The sequence below is a fragment of the Peromyscus maniculatus genome, chromosome 1 (assembly GCF_049852395.1).
Source record: "Peromyscus maniculatus bairdii isolate BWxNUB_F1_BW_parent chromosome 1, HU_Pman_BW_mat_3.1, whole genome shotgun sequence".
NCBI lineage: Eukaryota > Metazoa > Chordata > Mammalia > Rodentia > Cricetidae > Peromyscus > Peromyscus maniculatus.
The window spans coordinates 170,879,459-170,899,621 of record NC_134852.1 but is presented as its reverse complement, the minus strand read 5'-3'; the positions used below and the strand labels follow the sequence as shown (position 1 = coordinate 170,899,621).

At 38.7% G+C, this 20,163-nt stretch overlaps 1 protein-coding gene across 3 annotated transcripts in view; it reads left to right on the top strand.

Annotated features, from left to right (window-relative positions):
• Rorb (RAR related orphan receptor B) overlaps positions 1-20,163 on the top strand; it is a 193,199-nt gene that overhangs the window by 118,786 nt on the left and 54,250 nt on the right. For 2 of the 3 annotated variants that reach the window (XM_076561023.1, XM_016003884.3), the window contains exons 2-3: positions 2,204-2,268; positions 17,425-17,510. In XM_076561023.1, the coding sequence (XP_076417138.1) occupies positions 2,229-2,268; positions 17,425-17,510 (126 nt within the window). In that variant the 5' untranslated portion in view covers positions 2,204-2,228. The remainder of the gene's footprint in view (positions 1-2,203; positions 2,269-17,424; positions 17,511-20,163) is intronic. The other variant, XM_076561043.1, reaches the window with a different exon arrangement.

The following is a 20,163-nucleotide window of genomic DNA, read 5'->3' as shown; positions in this document are numbered from 1 at the left end:
GCAAGTTCCAGGACAGCCATGGCAAGAACACAGAGAAACCCTGTCTCAAGAAACTTAAAAAAAAGGTGTATGTGTGTGCGTGTGTGTGTGTGTGTGTGTGTGTGTGTGTGTGTAATATTTATTTTTAAAAAAGGAATACACTGACCCATGAACTTCATCATCTGTATTTCCTAAGTGACTTGCACAAATAATACTAATTGCTTAGTAGTTAATCAATATTGACTATGTTAATTCATACATGATAAGTCAGCTGCCTAAATGCTTATCTCTGAGATAAGCAAATATGGGAAGATTATATACAACTACAGTTACTAAATTACAGCTCCATTTCAGACAATGTTAAGCACTTTCATACTTACTCCTCATGTGAATAGGTGCTCTGACAATTTCCGAAATATGTAGCCTCAGGCCCTTCTGCTGAACATTTTGGAGGTTATGAGTGTCCACACTGACTACAAACTACAAGCTTCTTTGACTCAGGTTGAGAGAAACCCAGGTCCATGGGTGTAAATACAAATATTTAGGAGGAAGTCTGACAAAATGACCATTTAGCAAAATAACAATACCAGGTACTACCATAGGGCCTTTGACCTCACTCTACCATGGGATTTTGACTGGGATTACATTACCAGGCATGAAATTTTCTTCTTCAAAGCAAGCCTCAAATTAAAGTAAAAGGCAGGTATAACGCTGTAACAACCATGCCACTATTTCATTAGTGGGCAGATCTTGTCTGGCAGGTTGGCAGGTATTATAGTATGCAGGGCTCAGAGCTGGTTAAGACCATTTATTTCTTTTATCTCCCAGCAGCCTGCATAGCATCTCCCAGCATCATGAAAGGTGCAGCACCGGGAAGAACTTCCTACTCAGTAGGACTGTGTTATGCAGCCAAAAGTTCATGGTATCTTTAACAATAGAATCGTACCATAATTATGGTGGGTTACCAAAAGTAATGGCAATAGCCTTGGAGAACTCTGTGGCTCCCTGACCAATAATTCATAAGGAGGTATCCCATGCCTTGCATTGCAATGTTTTTCTTTAATAGGTCACATCTTCTGGGAGTGGCTCTGCTACCCATGCAAGGTACCTCCCTTTGAGCTCATTTTTACTTTTGTTGTTATATTTTGAAATTAGCTTACCAACTAAAGGGTTTTCCGTGACATTTTCTCATCTGTCTTTAGTTTACATCAGCACATCCTCTATCCTGTACCCCCCCTCCCTCAGCCCCCAACCCCAATCTTTATGAACCCCAGCAAGGTCCAGGGACCATCTTAGAAGAGAAAACAAAAAACACATTAGGAGCTAGCAGACAGGGATGAGTAGTGAGAAATGTCATCTTTTAGACATGGTATGGCTGTCACACTCATGAGCTCCCAGCAGCTGTGGTTGCCTGCCCAAGATCTGCACCCTATCAAACCGCCGAAATTCCCACAAAGATGAGATAGAAGACCTGCAGGCCTCACCCCTTGCCCAGAAACAAGGGCTGAGAAGCAAAACTTTCTGAGTATTTTCATCACTCTGATCTTACGAGAAGAAGCACTGAGCTGCTCTGATCGAATGGAGTCACTTAGACTTCAGGGTTCGTGTGAAGTCTGTGCCCTGGTACCAGACTGTGTTGTAAGGGGCGGGGGGCACTGAAAGATACAATTTCTTCGACTGTAATGTCTATGTGTCCCATTAATTATCTCACAGACAGCCATAATCCAATACTGGGGAAGACAGGAGAACAGTAATCCTTATACATTAGACCTCGGTTTAAAAAAAAAAAAAAAGGGACAAAATAATTACAAACCAATTCTGAATGAAGTCTGTGCCAGACTCTCGGAGTCACAGCTTACCTCAAGTTATTTGTCAGATGCGTATTGGATCTGGCTCCAGCAGATTGAAAACAAAAGGGGACTAAAAGTACAGAAAGAATACACAGCTACAGGATTTGTGGGGGGAGGACAAGGGTGTTTTAAACTGCTTTTTACAATTTAGCAAATGTACTCTTGGGTAAATATCAAGAAGAAGAAAGGATTTTTCTCTTCCCTCCCTTCCCAGTGTGAGAAAGCCTCTCTCATGCCCTTCCTTAATGAAACAGAGCAGTCGATGCCTCTAACTCTTCCATCTAATCCCATTAATGCAGCCTGTGGGGATTCTGGTTGTGGGATAACGTAGGGGCAGTCCGCAGACCTCAAGTGAAACGGGTAATATTTTTCAGTCAGGCTTTTCACTGCTCCGTCAGAATGTGTGAGAACCAGCTCAAAACCAAAGCTGACGCCACTGGTGAGTTGTACTTTTTCTTCTCTCTGCTGACGTTTGGCAGTGTAAACCATTCTTGGATGAGAAAACAAGCGTTTAAAGGCTCTAAGCAAAATAAAACAATAGCTCTATGTGGGGACAACAAATTGTTTTTGATTTGGGAGTATATTTAATAAGACAATCACCCAACCTCGCTTTACACTAGAGAAGATGTCTATACATAAATATTGTCATATCCTGAGGTGAATTACTACAAACGTTTGTTTTGACCCTAAGCTGAATTTTTTTCATGTGCCATATCATGTTGATGTTAGGTTGACAACATAAACATCATTGGAGTGATTTTTTTTTTTTAGCTTTAATCTTACCTTTTAACATTGCTACAGTTGTTACTGTAGTTACTTAGTTTTTTAAAAATGTTTTAAATGTTGATGTAGTTTGTATACTATGTAGAAATGTATCATGTATAAGAAATCTTTTCAAAAAATTGTTTGGTCAAAAGGTTATTAACAATGTGATGAATTATGGGGTTTGAGGATTTGTTTTTTACTTCTAATTTTTTTAGTAAATTAGGACATGTTTCTCTAAGCATGTGTTATCTCATGAGTGGATAGGTCTGAGTGTCTGTTTTGAAAACATTTCAAGGTAAAAATTACTTTTTGCATTTTTATTAGTACTAAATAGCCACAAACAGCAGTTGCAAATATCATAATATAAAAGATACAAGTTGTTCAAATAATAAAAAGAAACTTCACAATTTTTTCTAAACACTTACTAATCAAACTAAATCTCCACATATCCCAAAGGCAGAACTTCATCTTTCATAATGCACAAGGTCCCCTTAAAAGAAAACAGGCATTATTTCTATGCTATGACTCACCACATTCAAAACCTGTGTTTTAAAGATTGGATTGGTGGAAGAAGTCCTGACCAACAGATTTCAGCTCTGACATCAATGGAGTCTTTAAACAACTATTTATCCTTACTACTGACAGATTAATTGAGGATAATGTTGCTATTGTTGTTTAGAAATTAATAACAGTGGACATATTAACGTCTATGTGCTTAATCTTCTTTAGTTCTGAATCGCAATTAACAGAGACTCTCAGGTGAACATATATGTTTCTTTCTCTCTAATTATGTAAGTTAAAAACATATAGATACTGTTTGTTGTGAAATTACACAAAACATGCTGTTTAATTTTAGAGATTCCTGCCTATGCAGACACATGTGCGTGTGCGTGCGAGCACACACACACACACACACACACACACACACACACACACACTTCATTTAATAAAACATGTAAACTAACATGCTTTTACATTTTGAAAAGAGAACAAGGTTTTGTTTTTCTTTTTTCTTTTACATTTTTGTGGACCTACAAGGTATAATCTAAATTAAAGGTGAAACCTTAAGGTCAATATTTCTCTAGACTACTTGGTGTCATGCTTAGCAATTTTTAGATTTCATCAATTTTTTTCTGCATAATATTTTCCCCAAAGACAGATATACCCCTTCTATAAAGGCAATTTAAATCTCTGAACAAATGGAAAAATAAAAAGCCAAACATCTTCCTACCAATGCAATCTACACTTTAACATACAAATGCCTTGGTACAAATGAACAGTATAGGAAACACAAGCAGTGGGGGGGGGCACCATATTCTCCCTGTTTAGATGTTATTTGTAGACTGTCAAACATGGCTAGAAATGCCCCCGCCCATAGAAAAAAAGGAGGAACAGTTCAAAGGGAGGAAATCCGTTAAAGCGGAATTTGAAAATCACATCCATTCTTACTACTTTTTGTGACAATAATGCAGAGTGATGTTACTGCAGGGGACAGGAAGGTATGGTCTCATCTTGTTCAGGCACCAGCCAGCTTACATAAACATGGAGCAAAGCTGTTGAGGATTATGTGAGCATGCTGGATCTGATGAGCTCAAAAATAAGATAGCTCGGCCCTATCATATTTAGGATTATGCTGGTAATCGCCTTAGAGAAAGTGTGCAGTATCAGCAGAACAGCCCCTTCCGCCTTTGAAGGGGATAGCATTGACTCCAACTGTGTGGGGCAACAGGCCTTTGTGACATTTAGCATGGAGTAAAACTGTAAGACGCAACTTCTGGAGTCACATCTTATGTGATTGTTTGACCCCTGAAATAGTTTCTGGTGCTGTGTGCACATAAGAAAACTTCCCAGTGGTTTCTCTCTCCCTTTGTTAAAGGCCACTTGTTGAACAGTGGACTAAATCCAAATATGCTGACCTCCAGCCTCGGCACTACTCTTGTCGCTAGAGATGACAAGAATCAGGGTTCACTCTAATTCTCTGACTTCCCTCCATTCGGAGTCAGTGTTAAGAAGTTAGTGTCTGGTCTGCAACTTTGCTACAACATAGATATCATGATGACATGATTCTCAATTGAAGATTTTGTGATTATTTAGCCAGTGTAGTATTATTCATGTTGGAAATGATCAAAGCTCTTGTAGATGATCCAAAATATAAAATCTTAAAATATGACGTTTTGTGTGAAGATCATTGGTATTAAGTTCTTTCCCTCTCCCTCTCTTTTCAGCCTCTCTCCTCCAATCTCCCTCTCCCTATATTTAATTAATGATCAAAAATGCAAATTCCATGGCTTCATTTTTATATTAGTCAAGCATGCCATGTATCAATTTTTTGAAGTATTCTGTCCCTCTTTTAGTTTTTGTGTTTGTTGTCTTACTAATTTTTTTTAAGTCTTGCTGTATAGACCTGGTTGGCCTTGAACTCATGATCTTTCTACCTCCACCTTCTGAGTGCTGCTATTAGAGGGGTATAGGATGTGCCTGGCTCTCAAATATTCCTGAAAACGACATAATGTAGGGGCTACATCCTAAAATACAGCAAATAGTAAAATACAAGGTTGAGTCACATGAAATTCCCAACATCAAACTGATTTTTTGCACAGAAAAGTAGCGATTTTGTGTAAGTCAACTTAATGTATGCTAATTAATACAGATAAAGGAATGCATGTTGATAATTCTAGAAACATCTTACTACTAATTGCTTTGTATTTAACCCCATTAAAAGGGGCCCCCCTCAATAAGTTTACACAACCTGGACATTCATTCTTATAGTTGGTGTTTCCTCTTTTAGTCTCTGTCCACCAGCTTGTTTTCCCTTTCCCTATACATCTCTTTCTTAAAATTCTTCTTGGTTTCCAAGGTCTGGCTCAAAGCCGGCTCAGCACTCAGGCTCCTCAGCTTCACCATGCTAAAGTCCCCATTTTTCCTCTCCCAGGTTCACTTTTCAATCATCTGTCTGTTCTTTGCTCAGGTTTTTAGGCATATGTGGCTGTGCAATATGTGGTTTTAAAGATGGCATGTATCTGTGGTCCAACAGATTGAGGCCCAAACAAATCTCAAGTTGCTAAATTATGTATGTGCGTGTTTGTGTGTATGGTGTGTACATGTATACATTTTTGTGTGTATGCACACTCCAGGCTAAGCTTGTGTCAGCTACTGATTTCATTTATTATTTATTTGTTATTTATTTATTTGTTTGTTTGTTTGTTTGTTTATTACTTATGCTGTACAGTTTTGAGTTTCCCAAATGTGTAGCTAGAAGCACGCTGGCTTCTTTTACTTAACATTATGCACTGGCGTCTTCCATGTTAATGTTGCTCGTGGCATGGAAGCTCTTTCACAGTGCCAAATGACATTCTGTAGCTGCAGTTTTTCTGTGTCCTGCCTGGACTGCAGTAGGGACAAATCTCTCTCACATGCCATTCCCAAAGCTGCTGGGACCCAAGTAAACACACAGGGGCTTATATTAATTAAAACTGCTCAGCCATTAGCTCAGGCTTCCTACTGACTAGCTCTTACACTTTAACTCAGCCCATTTCTGTTCATCTATATGTTGCCACGTGTTCCATGGCTTTACCTGTTTGTCATTACATGCTGCTCCCTGGATGGCGGACTGGTGTCTCCTGACTCTGCCCTTTCTCCTCCTAGAATTTTCCTTGTCTGTTTGTCCTGCCTATACTTCCTGTCTGGCTACTGGCCAATTAGTGTTTTATTTATCAATCAATCAGAGCAACACATTAACAGCATATAGAGCGATATCCACAGCAATATTCCACTTATCCATTCAGCTATTGAAATGTATCTTGTTTCCCATTTGGAGAAAATATGAATAAACATTTATGTACATGTTCTGTGTGGACATGAGTGACTCAGATACCAAATACCGAGGAGCACAACTGCTGCTAAGGCTCACTATGACTCTACAAATTTGCTGCACTGCCTTCCAAAGTGGCTTTGCCATCATCTTGCCTTCCCAGCAACAAATGAGTGCTCATTTTGCTCAGCCTCTTTTCCAGCATTTGGTGTAGCTCTCGGTTTTTAGAGTACAGCCTTCCTAGTAGGTGGTTTGCAGTTCAGTAACACATGAGACACTGGGCATCTTCTAATGTACTTGTTGTCTTTTAGGAAGCAGATCTTCAGATCTTTGGCCCATTAGCTTTTAATTTTAGGAATTATTTGTATGTTGTAAGCATATGTTTATTATTTGACATGTGTTTTGTAATATTTCCTCCAATCCTGTAACTTTTATATCTTCATGCTCTCAATGCACTTTGGTTTTTAACACAAAAAAAAATCAGGGGTTTTTCTATTGTCTAAAGAGGTGTTTTTCCTCTTTATTAATTAATCTACAGGGAACAGACTCTGCCCGGTCCATTTTGGTCATCTATGAACCCAATTTCTAATTCTTCGCATTCCCCCTTCCTCTTCCTTGAAGGAGGTGCTACATAAACATGAGCTTCTACTTCAAGGGTTCAACTAAGTGGAGATTAGGAAGCGAAACCAGAACATGAGAAGCTAAAGAGACAACAGTTTCACCTGCAACAGAAAGGACAGTTTCTGGTGTCAGTCAACACGCACCATTTGCTTTTTGATTCCTTTGGTTTGGCCTGGGGCTCACTGATGAGACGAAGCTGTCTAGCTGACAAGTCTCAGCAATCTCTCTCTCTCTGCCTCACCAGCACTAAGACTATGAGCATGTGCCACAGCATCCAGCACTGTTACATAAGTTCTGGGGAGTAAACTCAGTTCCTGGTGCACACCAAGCAATCACTTAACTGATTAGGCCATTTCTCCAGTCCCTAGACTACATTTTTAAGGACCATGCCAAAAGCAACTTTGGAAGTAAAGGGTTTATTTGGTTCATGTGGCTTTTCAATCAAAGTCCATCATTGAGGGAAGTCATGGCAGGAACTCAAGGTAAGAAAATAACCTGAAGGCAAGAACTGAAGCCGAAGTGCAGAGGAGAGCTGCTTACTGACTTGTTCTTCATGGTTTGTTCAGTCTCCTTTATTATAGTATCCAGGACCCTGAGCTCGGAAATGGCAACCCCCAAAGCAGACTGGCCCCTCCTACATCAATAATTAACCAAGAAAATGCTCCACAGATTTGCCTACAAGTCTTCTCATAGAAGCATTTTCTCCATCACAATTTCTCTTTCCAGATAACTCTAGCTTATGTCAAGTTGACAAAAACTTGACAGCACAGTAGATGAAAAACAGCAGCAAAAAGAAAAACACATTGCTTGATTTTTCCTATCCATCCAAAGAAATATACTTTGTTCAACTACACTTTTAAAATAGGAAAATGGTATTTAAAAAGAAAATCTCATCTAGGCATAGTGGTGCATGTCTACATGCCCAGACTCAGAGGCTGACCAGGAGAATTACAAGTTTGAGGATACACTTAGCTATATAGTGAATCTAAAGCCAGCCTGGACCACCTAGTGATAAAAGAAAGAAAGAAAGAAAGAAAGAAAGAGAGAGAGAGAGAGAGAGAGAGAGAGAGGGAGGGAGGGAGGGAGGGAGGGAGGGAGGGAGGGAGGGAGGAAGGAAGGAAGGAAGAAAGAAAGAAAGAAAGAAAGAAAGAAAGAAAGAAAGAAAGAAAGAAAGAAAGAAAGAAAGAAAGAAAGAGGGAAGGAGGGAGGCAGGGAGGGAGAAATGGACGGACAACAGATGGACGTATAGAAAGAACCCAATAAAACAAAGAGTTTAGATGAAGATGATTGAAATAGTAAAGTACTCTTTGCACAATCATGAAGACCTGCATTCCAGCCCTGGAATCCATGTAGAAAGCTAAGCATGGTGATGTGTGGTTGCAATCCAGTGCTGGGGACAGGGGAAAGAGGCAGGGAATCACTAAGGCCCACTAAACAACTATTATGGACAAAAACAGAAAGCTCAAAGCAAACAAAGGAGAGACCTTGTCTCAAAACAAAAGCAGGCAGTTTCTGACAGTAATACTTGAGATTGACCTCTGACTGCCACATACATGTAAACACATACACATGCACATACACCAGTACTTACACACACACACAAAAACAAATTTTTAAAAATTAAAAACCCAGAAGAGATTAAAACTTGTATTTTTTAAAAAAATACAAGAGTAGACTTTTAAGAAATAAGAAGAATTGTACTCAGTATCCAGAAAATGACCTCTGTGCTACAGCCTAAGGAGACACAGAAGAGGGAGAAGCTGCTACCCAAGCAGTGTTAGGACATAAAGGAAAAGCAGGGCAGATCTGTCTGCAGAGGAACTCTGCTGTGCCCTGTGTTAAATGAAGCAATGCAAGAGGTTGCTGGAATGTACTGGTTTCTCTTCTTTTCTGCATCATCAATTAGTAACCAGAGTTGTGAGGGTTTGTTTTTGTTGTTGTTGTTTTGTTTGGGGGTGCGGATATGGAAGTGTAACTCTCCAACTGTTCTACTGCCTTTATGAACAAAAGAAGATGTATAAAAAGCAGTAGCAGAGAATGATTTTTCCAGAATCTTGTGAACTTTTTTATTTTAGCATCAGGGATATCAGAGATCCATCCACTCTCAGAGTAGCTAAAACTGTGTTCACATGGCATCACAAGACAGTGCTTTCTGAGCTTTAATACTGTCCTGGGAGCTTGTTAAAGAGCAGATTTCACATCAGCTGAGCTTGGGTAAGTATTCACATTTGCACTTGCTCCCAGGTTATGCCAAAGCCCCTGGTTCATGGGCCTCTCTGAGTGATAACAGATGACATCAGGTGCTCTCTACTTGAATGACATCAAGTCATCAAGTTCTACACTCATATTTCCTTAATGTTAAGACATTGATAGTACAAATTTTGTTAAGTAGGAATTAATTCATAATTTAGGATCTTTTAACTATTACAGCACTCAGACATGTTTAAAAGTATTGGCAAGAACAACACTGAATTTATAGTCAATACAGTCCCTCCCCCCTCCAACTTTACCCATATATTCCAAGTCTTCCAGTGGATACTTAAAATAGTGGCTGCTACCAAACACTATATCTAGTGTGTTTTTCTATAAATGCACATCCAGTATTAATCATTTTACTCATCACTGCGACCAAATACATAACATAAATAGCTCAAGGAAGAAAGATTTATCAGGGTTCATATTTTGACAGAACATTAGTGCAGGAAGGCATAGTAGTGGCAGATGACTTCACCTCAGCAAGTGTGTGATATGGGATGGTCTGTATGTCAAATGTGTTGCTCTGATTGCTCAATAAATAAAACTCTGATTGGCCAGTAGCCAGGCAGGAAGTATAGGCAGGACTAACAGAGAGGAGAATTGAGAGAACAGGAAGGCAGAGAGAGACACTGCCAGCCATTGCCATGTAAAGCAGCATGTGAAGATGCCGGTAAGCCACTAGCCATGTGGCAAGGTATAGATTTATAGAAATGGATTAATTTAAGATGTAATAACTATATAGCTAGAAGCCTGAGCCATTGGGCCAAACAGTTTAAATAATATAAGCATCTTTGTGTTTATTTTATAAGTGGGCTGTCGGACTGCCGGGCTTGGTGGGACCTGGAGAGAAAACTCTCCAGCTACAGGTGTGAGAGGCAGTTGCTTGCCAGGAAACAGAGAGCTCAAGCTGGAACCAGGTCCAGGTTATCACCCAAAAAGCCAAGCTCTGCTACTCACTTCCTCCAGATAGGCCCTACTGTGCATCACCAAATGAGGACCAAGCGTTCTAAGATAGGCCTATGAGGACATTTCACATAACATTCTATAATAGAGCTTAATTCATAAAGTAGGTACCATAAGATATTTACTACAACTAAGGGTAAAAATGGAATGTACATAGATATTCTGACAATTGATCTGAAAATCAAGACAGCTACTAAATGGCTAACAGTTTGGTAGCATATACAGTGTGTATATATTAGACAAAAAGATGGTTCAAGTTTTTTGCAAGGTGGCATGCAACAGTACCAAGTTTTCTTTTTCTACTCAGGCAGCATGTAATTGAAAACTCTGAATTGTTTATTTCTAGAATTTTCCACTTAATATTTTTATATAATGGTTGTTGTCTTCATTAGGATTCTATTGCTGTAAAGAGACACCATGATCACAGCAACTCTAATAAAGGAAAACATTTGATTAGGGCGGCCTTACAGTTTCAGAGGTTTAGTCCATTATTGTCATAGCAGGAAGCATGGAGGTGCACAGCAGACATGATGCTGGAGAAGGAGCTGAGAGTTTTACATCTAGATCCCCAGGCAACAGAGAGCAGGCTTGAGTTTTTGAGAACTGAAAGCCCACCCCCTAGTGACACACTTTCTTCAAAAAAGCCACACCTCCTCCAGCAAGGCCACACCTCCTAATAGTGCCACTCGCTATAGACCAGGTATTCAAACACATATAATTATCCTTGGGGAACTAAAGCAATGAAAAGTGCCCAGTAGGGTAAGAAAGAATTTCTGTAACTCTTTTGTGCTAGTTGCTATTGTTATTTGTTGGTTTCATTTTCTATTTCCATTGTTTCTGTTCTAAAGAATAGGCAGCACTATGTGGGTATTACAAGCTGTTACATGAAAGGTAAACCAGTCGCAGTGTGATCCCCTTACAACTGTCTCTTTGCTATTGTCATGCTTTCATATTTTTTCTTAATCTAATTTCCAGTCACATGAAATATAAGGAATTGTAATAAGATAAAGAAAAATGTATCCCTAAGTCATTTAAGAGCTATTTATCAACCAAATGGAAGAAGAGTTCACCTCCCAGAGAATTACAGAGAAGAGTTCAAAGAGGCAGATGCAAGGATGTTCTAATAGAAATACAAGTACTCGTAATCTCATAAGCACAGTGGGGCTTTAGACTGGAGTCTGGTACTAAGATACATGCTTCCTGGGAGAGGTACCCATGAATGTAGCCTGAACCAAAGTCAGGACTCTTAGAATCACCATCTAGCATGGCATAGGGTACACATTCCAGACCCTGTGTGCATTCCATCCCATCCTTAAGGCTATTGTCTGATTAATCTCAGTTAGAGTGGAACTGAGTCTTAAACATGCCTACATCATTACACTCCTTTGAGTTGACTGTCATGTGGCCTCAGAAGATTTCATACTAAAAAGGTGGATACTTAAAGGTCTGCCAGGGAGAGAGGGGACAAGTACAGAGATTTTTAACTTGGATTTGTCACAGATGGTAGATGAGATACAATTTGGGCAGATGACATAAGACATGGGCTACTGAGACCATCTGCAAAAGGATTTTTAACCAAAATAGTCATCTTTATTGGAAATTTTTACATGTGTAAATTGTGTTTCACACCGACATTAAGAGAGTTAATTGCTCTGTCCACTTTTAGCCTAACTGCAAAGTTATGAGAAACAGAAACTAACAGGCAAGCCCAGCACCCTGGGGTACAGCCTGTGCTGTGTTGGGAACCCAGAACTCAGCCTGGTATGTGCATCAGAAAACAAAAGACACTGCAAAACATGATCCAAAAGCCAGAAAACTTCAGTTACTGGCTGTTCCTGACCCAACTGACCTTACCCAGGGTTTTGTGCCTTTGAGGTAGTTTGCATGTTAGAGGGAATTCCTATCTAGTAGATTGATTCATTTAATTCTTAAAAGCCATATTATATCAAAATCACCTCATCCAAAATACATTACTCTGACGATTCTGAAAATTCTGTTTCTTCTTTTCACACCAAATATGACAAGTCAGTAATTCTTAAAGCCTTTTTGGAAAAATAAGTATGTCACATCTCTTATTTGCACTGAAAAAATAAAAGGAGGTTTGGAACCACAGGTTTGGGCCCCTTTAGACAACATAGAAAACAAAAAGCAAGGGTTGGGGAGATGACTCAGTTGATAAGGTGATTGCTGTACAAGCATGCATAGCTGAGCTCAGATCCCTAGCACCCACAGAAAAGCTGAGCACAGCAGGGGCATACATTCCCAGCTAAGGGGAACAGAAACAGGCAGATGTGGGGGCTCACTGGCCAGCCAGTTTAGCCAATATGTGAACTTTGGGTTCAATGAGAAACCCTACTTGAAAAGAAAATGTGGAGAGCAAGAGAGGAAGACACTGTGTTGACTTCAGTCTTTCACATGTAAATGCATTAGTATGGGCATCCACCATACGTGCATACGCCACACACACACACACACACACACACACACACACACACACACACACACACATGCAAAAAAGCAAAGCCTTATCCTTGCTTCAACTTAGAATGCCCAGAATATAAAAATGGCCAGGCTGAGTTGGGAGACTTGGATAGTGGGAATGGAAAGCTTCAAAAGTATGTGCAGTAAAATGCACCACACTACCACCCCCCAGCATAAAATACCTGACAGGCTCAACATCAGTGCCTTCCTGAGGGATGTTTTTAAAGAGTCAAAGTATTTTCCTGAGCCATTTTCTGGTTAACTCATTAGCCTGAATTGGTTTTCTGACCTTAACACCTGCTGTAACCAGCAGGGGCTTGAATGGGGCAGAACTAAAGAGGCATATATTTCAATAAGCGGGAAAAACTGAGACAAAGATTTTGTGCAAAGTTGGGCAGGAGACTCTGGGCAAGGAAAGGGCAAGAGGGACTTCATAAAGTGCGCAAAATAAAAACTGAGTAAAATTTCTCTGTCAGGCCATTCTAGATCCTCTAAATTTGTTTCTCAATGACTGTTAAACTGAAAAATCGATGATAGATGATAGATGGATAGATATAGATAGATAGATGATAGATAGATAGATAGATAGATAGATAGATAGATAGATAGATAGATATAGAGAGATAGACAAGAGATAGAAAGATAGATGGATAGATATAGATAGATAGATGATAGATAGATAGATAGATAGATAGATAGATAGATAGATAGATAGATGATTGATAAATACATACATACATACATACATACATACATACATACATACATACATACAAAGATAATAGATAGAAAGATAGATGGATAGATAGATAGATAGATAGATAGATAGATAGATAGATAGATAGATAGATAGATGGCAATAAATCTCCATGAGTCAAGCAAAAGTACCGAAGACCACTCCCTCCTCAGTTTCCTCCTCTTATCTTCTTTGTCATAGCTGGTGAGGTCCAAGCAGCCACAGACCCCTATAATGCTCAGTTTGAAGCAATGATCAAGAACAAGGTATTGGATCTGCACAGTGCAGTTCCAGGGGAGGTCATGTAGTTGCCCTCAGCAAGACACTTAGAAACAGCAAGCACTGAGCAATGATGTAGTCTCGTATCCTCAATGGTGTCTGAAAGCCTGTCTTGAAGGTATGCTGCATGAAACACAAAGTTAAAACTGTAAAGTTACAGCTCAAAAACGGGATTTTAATGAAGGGAAGGGAAAGTAACTACTACTTTAAATGATTCGGACTTATCCTCACTTCCAGTAAACCTCAGATGATTTATCCTGCCAGAAGAAAAACAGCCACAAGATTTCTAAACTGAGAACCCCCTTCTCCCACATCATAACACATATATACGTTATAGGTGACTTCTCTCTCTTTAAAAATGCTGTTAAAATGTTTGTAGCTCTCCAGGATTACATGTAGAGCCAAGGTTATGAATATGTATAAATATGCAGATGCTCTATTGAATGTTCCTTATCTCATTTGTATTTCTGAAGATGTATAAGATAACCTTTGTGTCTTTCAAAAACATCTTCCTACACCTCAGGGAGCAAATTACCTCTATTTTCATTTCCTTTAAAGTTAGATCATTTTATAATTAAGAATGTATTGAAGCAGATTCTCCCACATGTAAGCTACTCCCTGGGGAGTAATTTATGCAAAGAGAGCCTCTGACTTAATATCATACAAGCCAAAAACTATTCAATGGCTACCTGGGATTATTTTAGTCATTTTATAGTAACTATAAATATCCCACTGTTTGAAATGTTACTGTTAAACTGAAATCCATAGTATAAATAAGTCATAATGTGATTCATTGAAGTGTTTTTAAAATATCTTTTATAAAGATACAATAATATATTAAATTGTGCTTCTTTTCCAAAATCATTAGAAAAAAAAATCAGTTAATGGGTATACTGATGGTGATGATGTTGATGGTGTTGATGATGATGATGCAATGACATTCTTCAGAAAACACCCATTTTATTCTCACAATTCTATGAGGTTTGTTGATGAATATTATATTTATAAGTGACAAGATGTAGGTTTGGAGGTTTTATCTTAGTTATGGCTCTAATGAATAGATTAAGGTGGTCAAATAAGAATAAAACCAAACCTCATATTTCCCCATGCCCAAATCCTGAAATCATTTCAGTCATACTGACATCCCCAGTTTCCTTCCTTCAATGCTTTATCTTACAAAATAAGAGAGAAGGTTCAAATTTCTGTAGCTTATTTAATTTTTAAAAACTTAACCTGCTACCCTAAGGCTAAGTATTATATTTATGTAAAGTAATAACAAAAGATGGTAATGCTTTACATTTATTTCTTTTGTATATCTGAAAATAGAAAACTATAGTAGTGTATGCACGTGGCAGCTTTATGTACAAAGCATTTTGAAGGATATTTTGCATAATTATCTTAAATTGGGAAAGGAAATAGCAGATCTTTCTAGTGTGAATAATTTTAACAACTCTTTAGAGTACTATCAAACACAGGAATTCCTGCATTCTAAATAACCTACATGATGACAAAATCATCCTTCCAAAACATTATACATTCAGGTGCCTGTGAGATGCCACATAAAAGTGTATGTGTCCCAGTCCCACATCACACCATACTCCACAAATGTCCCCGTTTCTATTCCAAGGCCAAACCTAGCTCTCACGCATGCTAGACAAGGCTCAACCACCCAACCACATCCTCAGCCCCAGAGTCACCATTTCAGTCAGTCCTATCACTACCTCATTTCCAATTCTTCACCAGCTTCCACTTTCCTCATCTTTCAGCATTTAATCTCACTTGTGCCTCTGAACCATTTTCGAACTTGCTTCACCACCTCCCTTTGTCCAATGCCTTCTACACTGCCATTGCCTAAGTCTCGGGTCAGGAATAACTTTCATTGGTCTTCTGGTGCTCTCTGGTTAGCCTGCTAAGCTCTAAGGTTCTCCCTTCACATCTTACATAGGGATTGGTTTGGAGGATTGAATTTAGGAATCTGCTCACCCTGTGCAAGCACTCTAACATGGAGCTACAGCCAGCCTTGTTTTCACCATTTATTCACTCTTCATTTTGTCCATTCCTTGTGGCAAATAGGATCAGGTGAAAACTCCCCTGCCTAACTCTAGTGGCTCCAAAGTCTGGTGTCACACTTCTGTGTAGCCATATGACCCAAATTTCCCTTAGAGCCAATTGCTCTGTGTGATAGCCAGACACGGTCATACAAGACCTCTGACCTGTTTTCATTCAATGCCCCTTTCCTTTCTCCTCAGCCTAACCAAATTCCACACACTCTGTACAATGAGCTGTCTTCCTGATTAGAGCTGCAGTGATGTGGAGTAGTTGCGGTGTTGCAGGTCCAGGGATAATTACCTTATCTTATGCTTGCTTTAGTCCCCTGGATGGCCATTCTTTTCCCACCACTGTGTCAGAACTAACATCCTATGACTAATAGATAAAACTCTTTTGGAATCTATTAATTTAGCAGATCACTAGCTTCCATCAACCCAGAAGCTCAGAATGTCATCAGACAACATCTGAGACCTATAGAAAAGCTTCCCCTATCTTGCTGTGACCACCCCTCTGATCTACTCATCAATGTGTTCCAAACTTGCCTTGATTTATGACTTCCTTTGTTCTGTAAAACTCTAAAATTTTATGAAACTCTTTCCACATTTCAACATGGAATATGGGATAACCTAAATCTATGACCTGGGCCATGGTCACTCAAACATGCCCCAAAATAAACTATCTCTTATACCCTTTTTAAAAAATGAAACCTCTTCATTCCCAGTGAAATTAAGTGCATGTTAACTTCCTATATAACTTTTTTTGACTTGCTCATTATTAACTTTTTATTAGTGAGACTATCAAAATCATTACCATATCTTCTCCTGAGTCATGTCTCCATTACCTTACAGACATTTAAAGCATGCTCAGTTAATGTTTAGTTGGTCATTAAAGTTATTTTCTCATAGATGACCAGTCCATCCAGCCACACAACGTGTACAGTCACTATATACCAACACTCCAGTCTTGCTTTATTTAGCCACTTAAAATATTATTGAGATAAGGGCATGTAAAAAACTCCTAATGACTTCCTATTTAAAATGTAAAATAAGAAATATAAAGGCATGAGTTCACAGGATTTTTCTGTCATGTTATTTTAAGGAAGACAAGTTTTAAAAGGAAAAAACAGTGAAAGCAGGAGAAAAGATCTGGTCTCTAAACATGCATTGCAAGGGTATGAACACAACCTTGGAAAAAGCAAAGAGTGATAAATAGATCTCTTTTCCTAACAGCCGTTCTCAACATGTAGATCGTGACCCTTGTGGGGTCGAACAACCCTTTCACAGGGATCCCCTAAGACCACTGGAAAAACCTAGATATTTATACTACAATTCATAACAGTGGCAAAATTATAATTATGAAGTTGCAATAAAAATAATTTTATGGTGGGGGGTCATTAGGAACTGCATTAAAGGTTGAGAACCACTGCCTTAGAAGAAGGCTAGGAAGGCCATTCAATTAGTAATGATGACCCCAGGACATCACTCTCACCCAGCATCCTCTAACTGTTAGCATCTAACACAAACATCATGGCAAAAACAGGTAAGTGTGAACATAGAAACAAGAAAAATAAAAGAAGGCAATTATGGACATTCAAATTTTTTGTTGTTTTGTTTGTTTGTTTTTTACTCTTTCAGCACAAATTGAAGTGATACCATGCAAAATTTGTGGCGATAAATCCTCTGGGATCCACTACGGAGTCATCACGTGTGAAGGCTGCAAGGTAGGGACTTCCATATTGTGGTGGTATGTAAAGACTTTAAAGAAGACACAATGAGGGATGTTTGTGCCTGCTGCTGACAATAGCTGAGGAGATACCTCATAGGTTAAGAACACTAATTGCTCTTCCAGAGGACCCAAGTTCACCTCCCAGCACCCACATAGTGGTTCACAATCATCTGTAACTTCAGGCCAAGGGTATCTGATGCTCTCTTCTGACCTCTTTGGACACTGCACACACATGGTACACAGACATACATGCAGACAAAATACTCATACACTCAAAGTATCAAAATAGTAATAAAATTTTAAAAATACTGGAAGCATTGGATGTTAGAAGTAGACTCTAGATCAGTCAAAATTCATCCTTGCCCAAATCTTAATTTTTCAATGAGTTCCTGAAGTAGAAACAAGATCTTCTTTGACATATGCCACTGATATAGATATGGAAAAGAAACGGATCAAGGGCACAGGTTGTTTCACATTCTGTCCAGTATTTCCTCAGAGAGACTCCATCAACCCAATGGCAAACTCATTCCTATGAGTAAGGTGTTTGGAAAATAGAGGGCTAAGGGAATAGCAGCTACCACAGACCTAACCTGAGATAATCAAAATTTGAAAATTAAGAGGAAGGTTCTTAAAGTAATCTGAAAGAAGGGAAGAGTGAGAATAGCAAGGGGCATTCAAAACAGTTCTACAATGAGTTTTCAAGGGATGGGCAGAACCAGAACAAAACTCAATTGCCATATGCAGGGGGCATGGTGGATGGTGGAATGTCATTGGCAATATGCAGGCAAGGTGAATCACTTATTTGAGTTCAGTAAACGAGAAAGATGTGGCATAGTCATAGACTCTAGGATTCAATCATCATCTTAAGAGATTTTAAATGTAAACAGGATAAAACAGATTATAAAATTTTAAAATTAATGGTGCCTTCACAAGTCCAAAAAATGAAGTACTTTGGATTGGAAAAGAAGAGAATAAAATAAAAAGAAATGAGTGAAAATAATATGATAGAAGAAAAATCAGCATAGTGGAATAGTCTGGAATGGAGATGATCAGTTATATCCTTAGGCAAAGCTGATAAGATAGCCCTTTATTATATTCCTCTACAAAGCTAGAATTAAGAATTATGTATCATCCACTATCATGCCACTTTTTATTCCATCAATAAGAAGCAATAAAGCAAATAAGAAGTTGGCTGTTTCTTCGACCCTCCATAAGTAAGTTATTTTCTCTGGGTAGGCAGACAAATACTTTTTGTCATAAACATTAGTAAAGTTTGTGATGAGAACTCTTTCTGGTGCAGGCATTTCTTCAGGCTTGTTCTGCAGGTTTAAGAGCCATAGTTTAGTTTATAACATATCCACTGTAGTTGTTCCTATATGAATGCTGCATGCTCATTATTCCATCATGTAAGGCATTTGGAAAATGTTGGACTTCAAACTGCAGAGATACATTCATTTTAAGAAGCAGTTTTAAACCATAAGCTCTTAAATATTGGATAAGTATAGCCCAACATGTCAACAGCAGGAACAGTGGTTGAACTCCCATCATCTTTTTAATCCACTGTCAAAGAAATTATGCAGTCACTAGGAAGCATATTCTGAGGTTTTTGTCAAACTGGCTACACATCACATGACTTTTATTTATTTCATGAAAAAAAACCCACATGTATAAATATGCTACAAGTTTCTCCAGTAGAAATCCCATTCAAAATCAGACGTCAATGTCAGCACATTCAGCTATCAACCTCTTTGAGTTTTTATAATAATGCTCTGGAGTCAACATACACAACCATTTGAAAACATCAATTGAGCTCACAAACTTATTCAGTTCCTACTCATTCAGTAAAATGTGATGATACAGAATCTATTTTTCATGCCAAAAATCTCACTTGCAATAATGAGCAACAGATAAGCAAGAAATGACTCATAATTAATGTCAAATTGGCTGTAAATTAGGGCTTGTGGCTGTGACTTCAGAATGTCTTCCCTGCCAACTCTTTTACTAAGTGGCACTCCAGTATCCAAAGATAAAATCCACGTGATTCTTCCTTAAGATGTAACTTCCAAAGCATCTCTATCAGCACCAGGACACTATGATGATGCTTCCTCACAGCTTTCTTGGTATATAAAAGAGGCATTTCAGCCCCTGGGGACTGTTTCTAGAATCCAATAAAACTGAAACCATGGAGCCCTATTGTGCAATCACTAGTGTAGGGAACAAACACCACACATGAAGATGTAGAGGTGAAAGTAGTCCTTCCTAAGTGGATCTGTGCTTAAACCACGAGATCAACTGGGAATATCTCTCCAGGGCGTCATTGGCCACACAACCATTCTAAGGTTCCTTTTGGTCAACAAAGCCTCTTCATCGTGCCAAACTAAGACATACTGAAATCCAAGGCAAAACCAAAATCCAAGGCAAAACCAAAATCAATCCTTTCTTTAAAGTTTTAAGAATCTTCACACTGATATTGATTTTTAACACTTTATTGAAATATCCCCCTTTCCTAATTGCCTCTATTTTTATTGAACCATAAATTTCATATCCAAGTTGGTCTTCTTGCATGCTTTATTTTAGCCAGCCCTGCTCCATTCTCCTGGGGAAACCTAGGTGTTTGAAAAAAACTTAGGGGCTCTACTTCAGGCCTC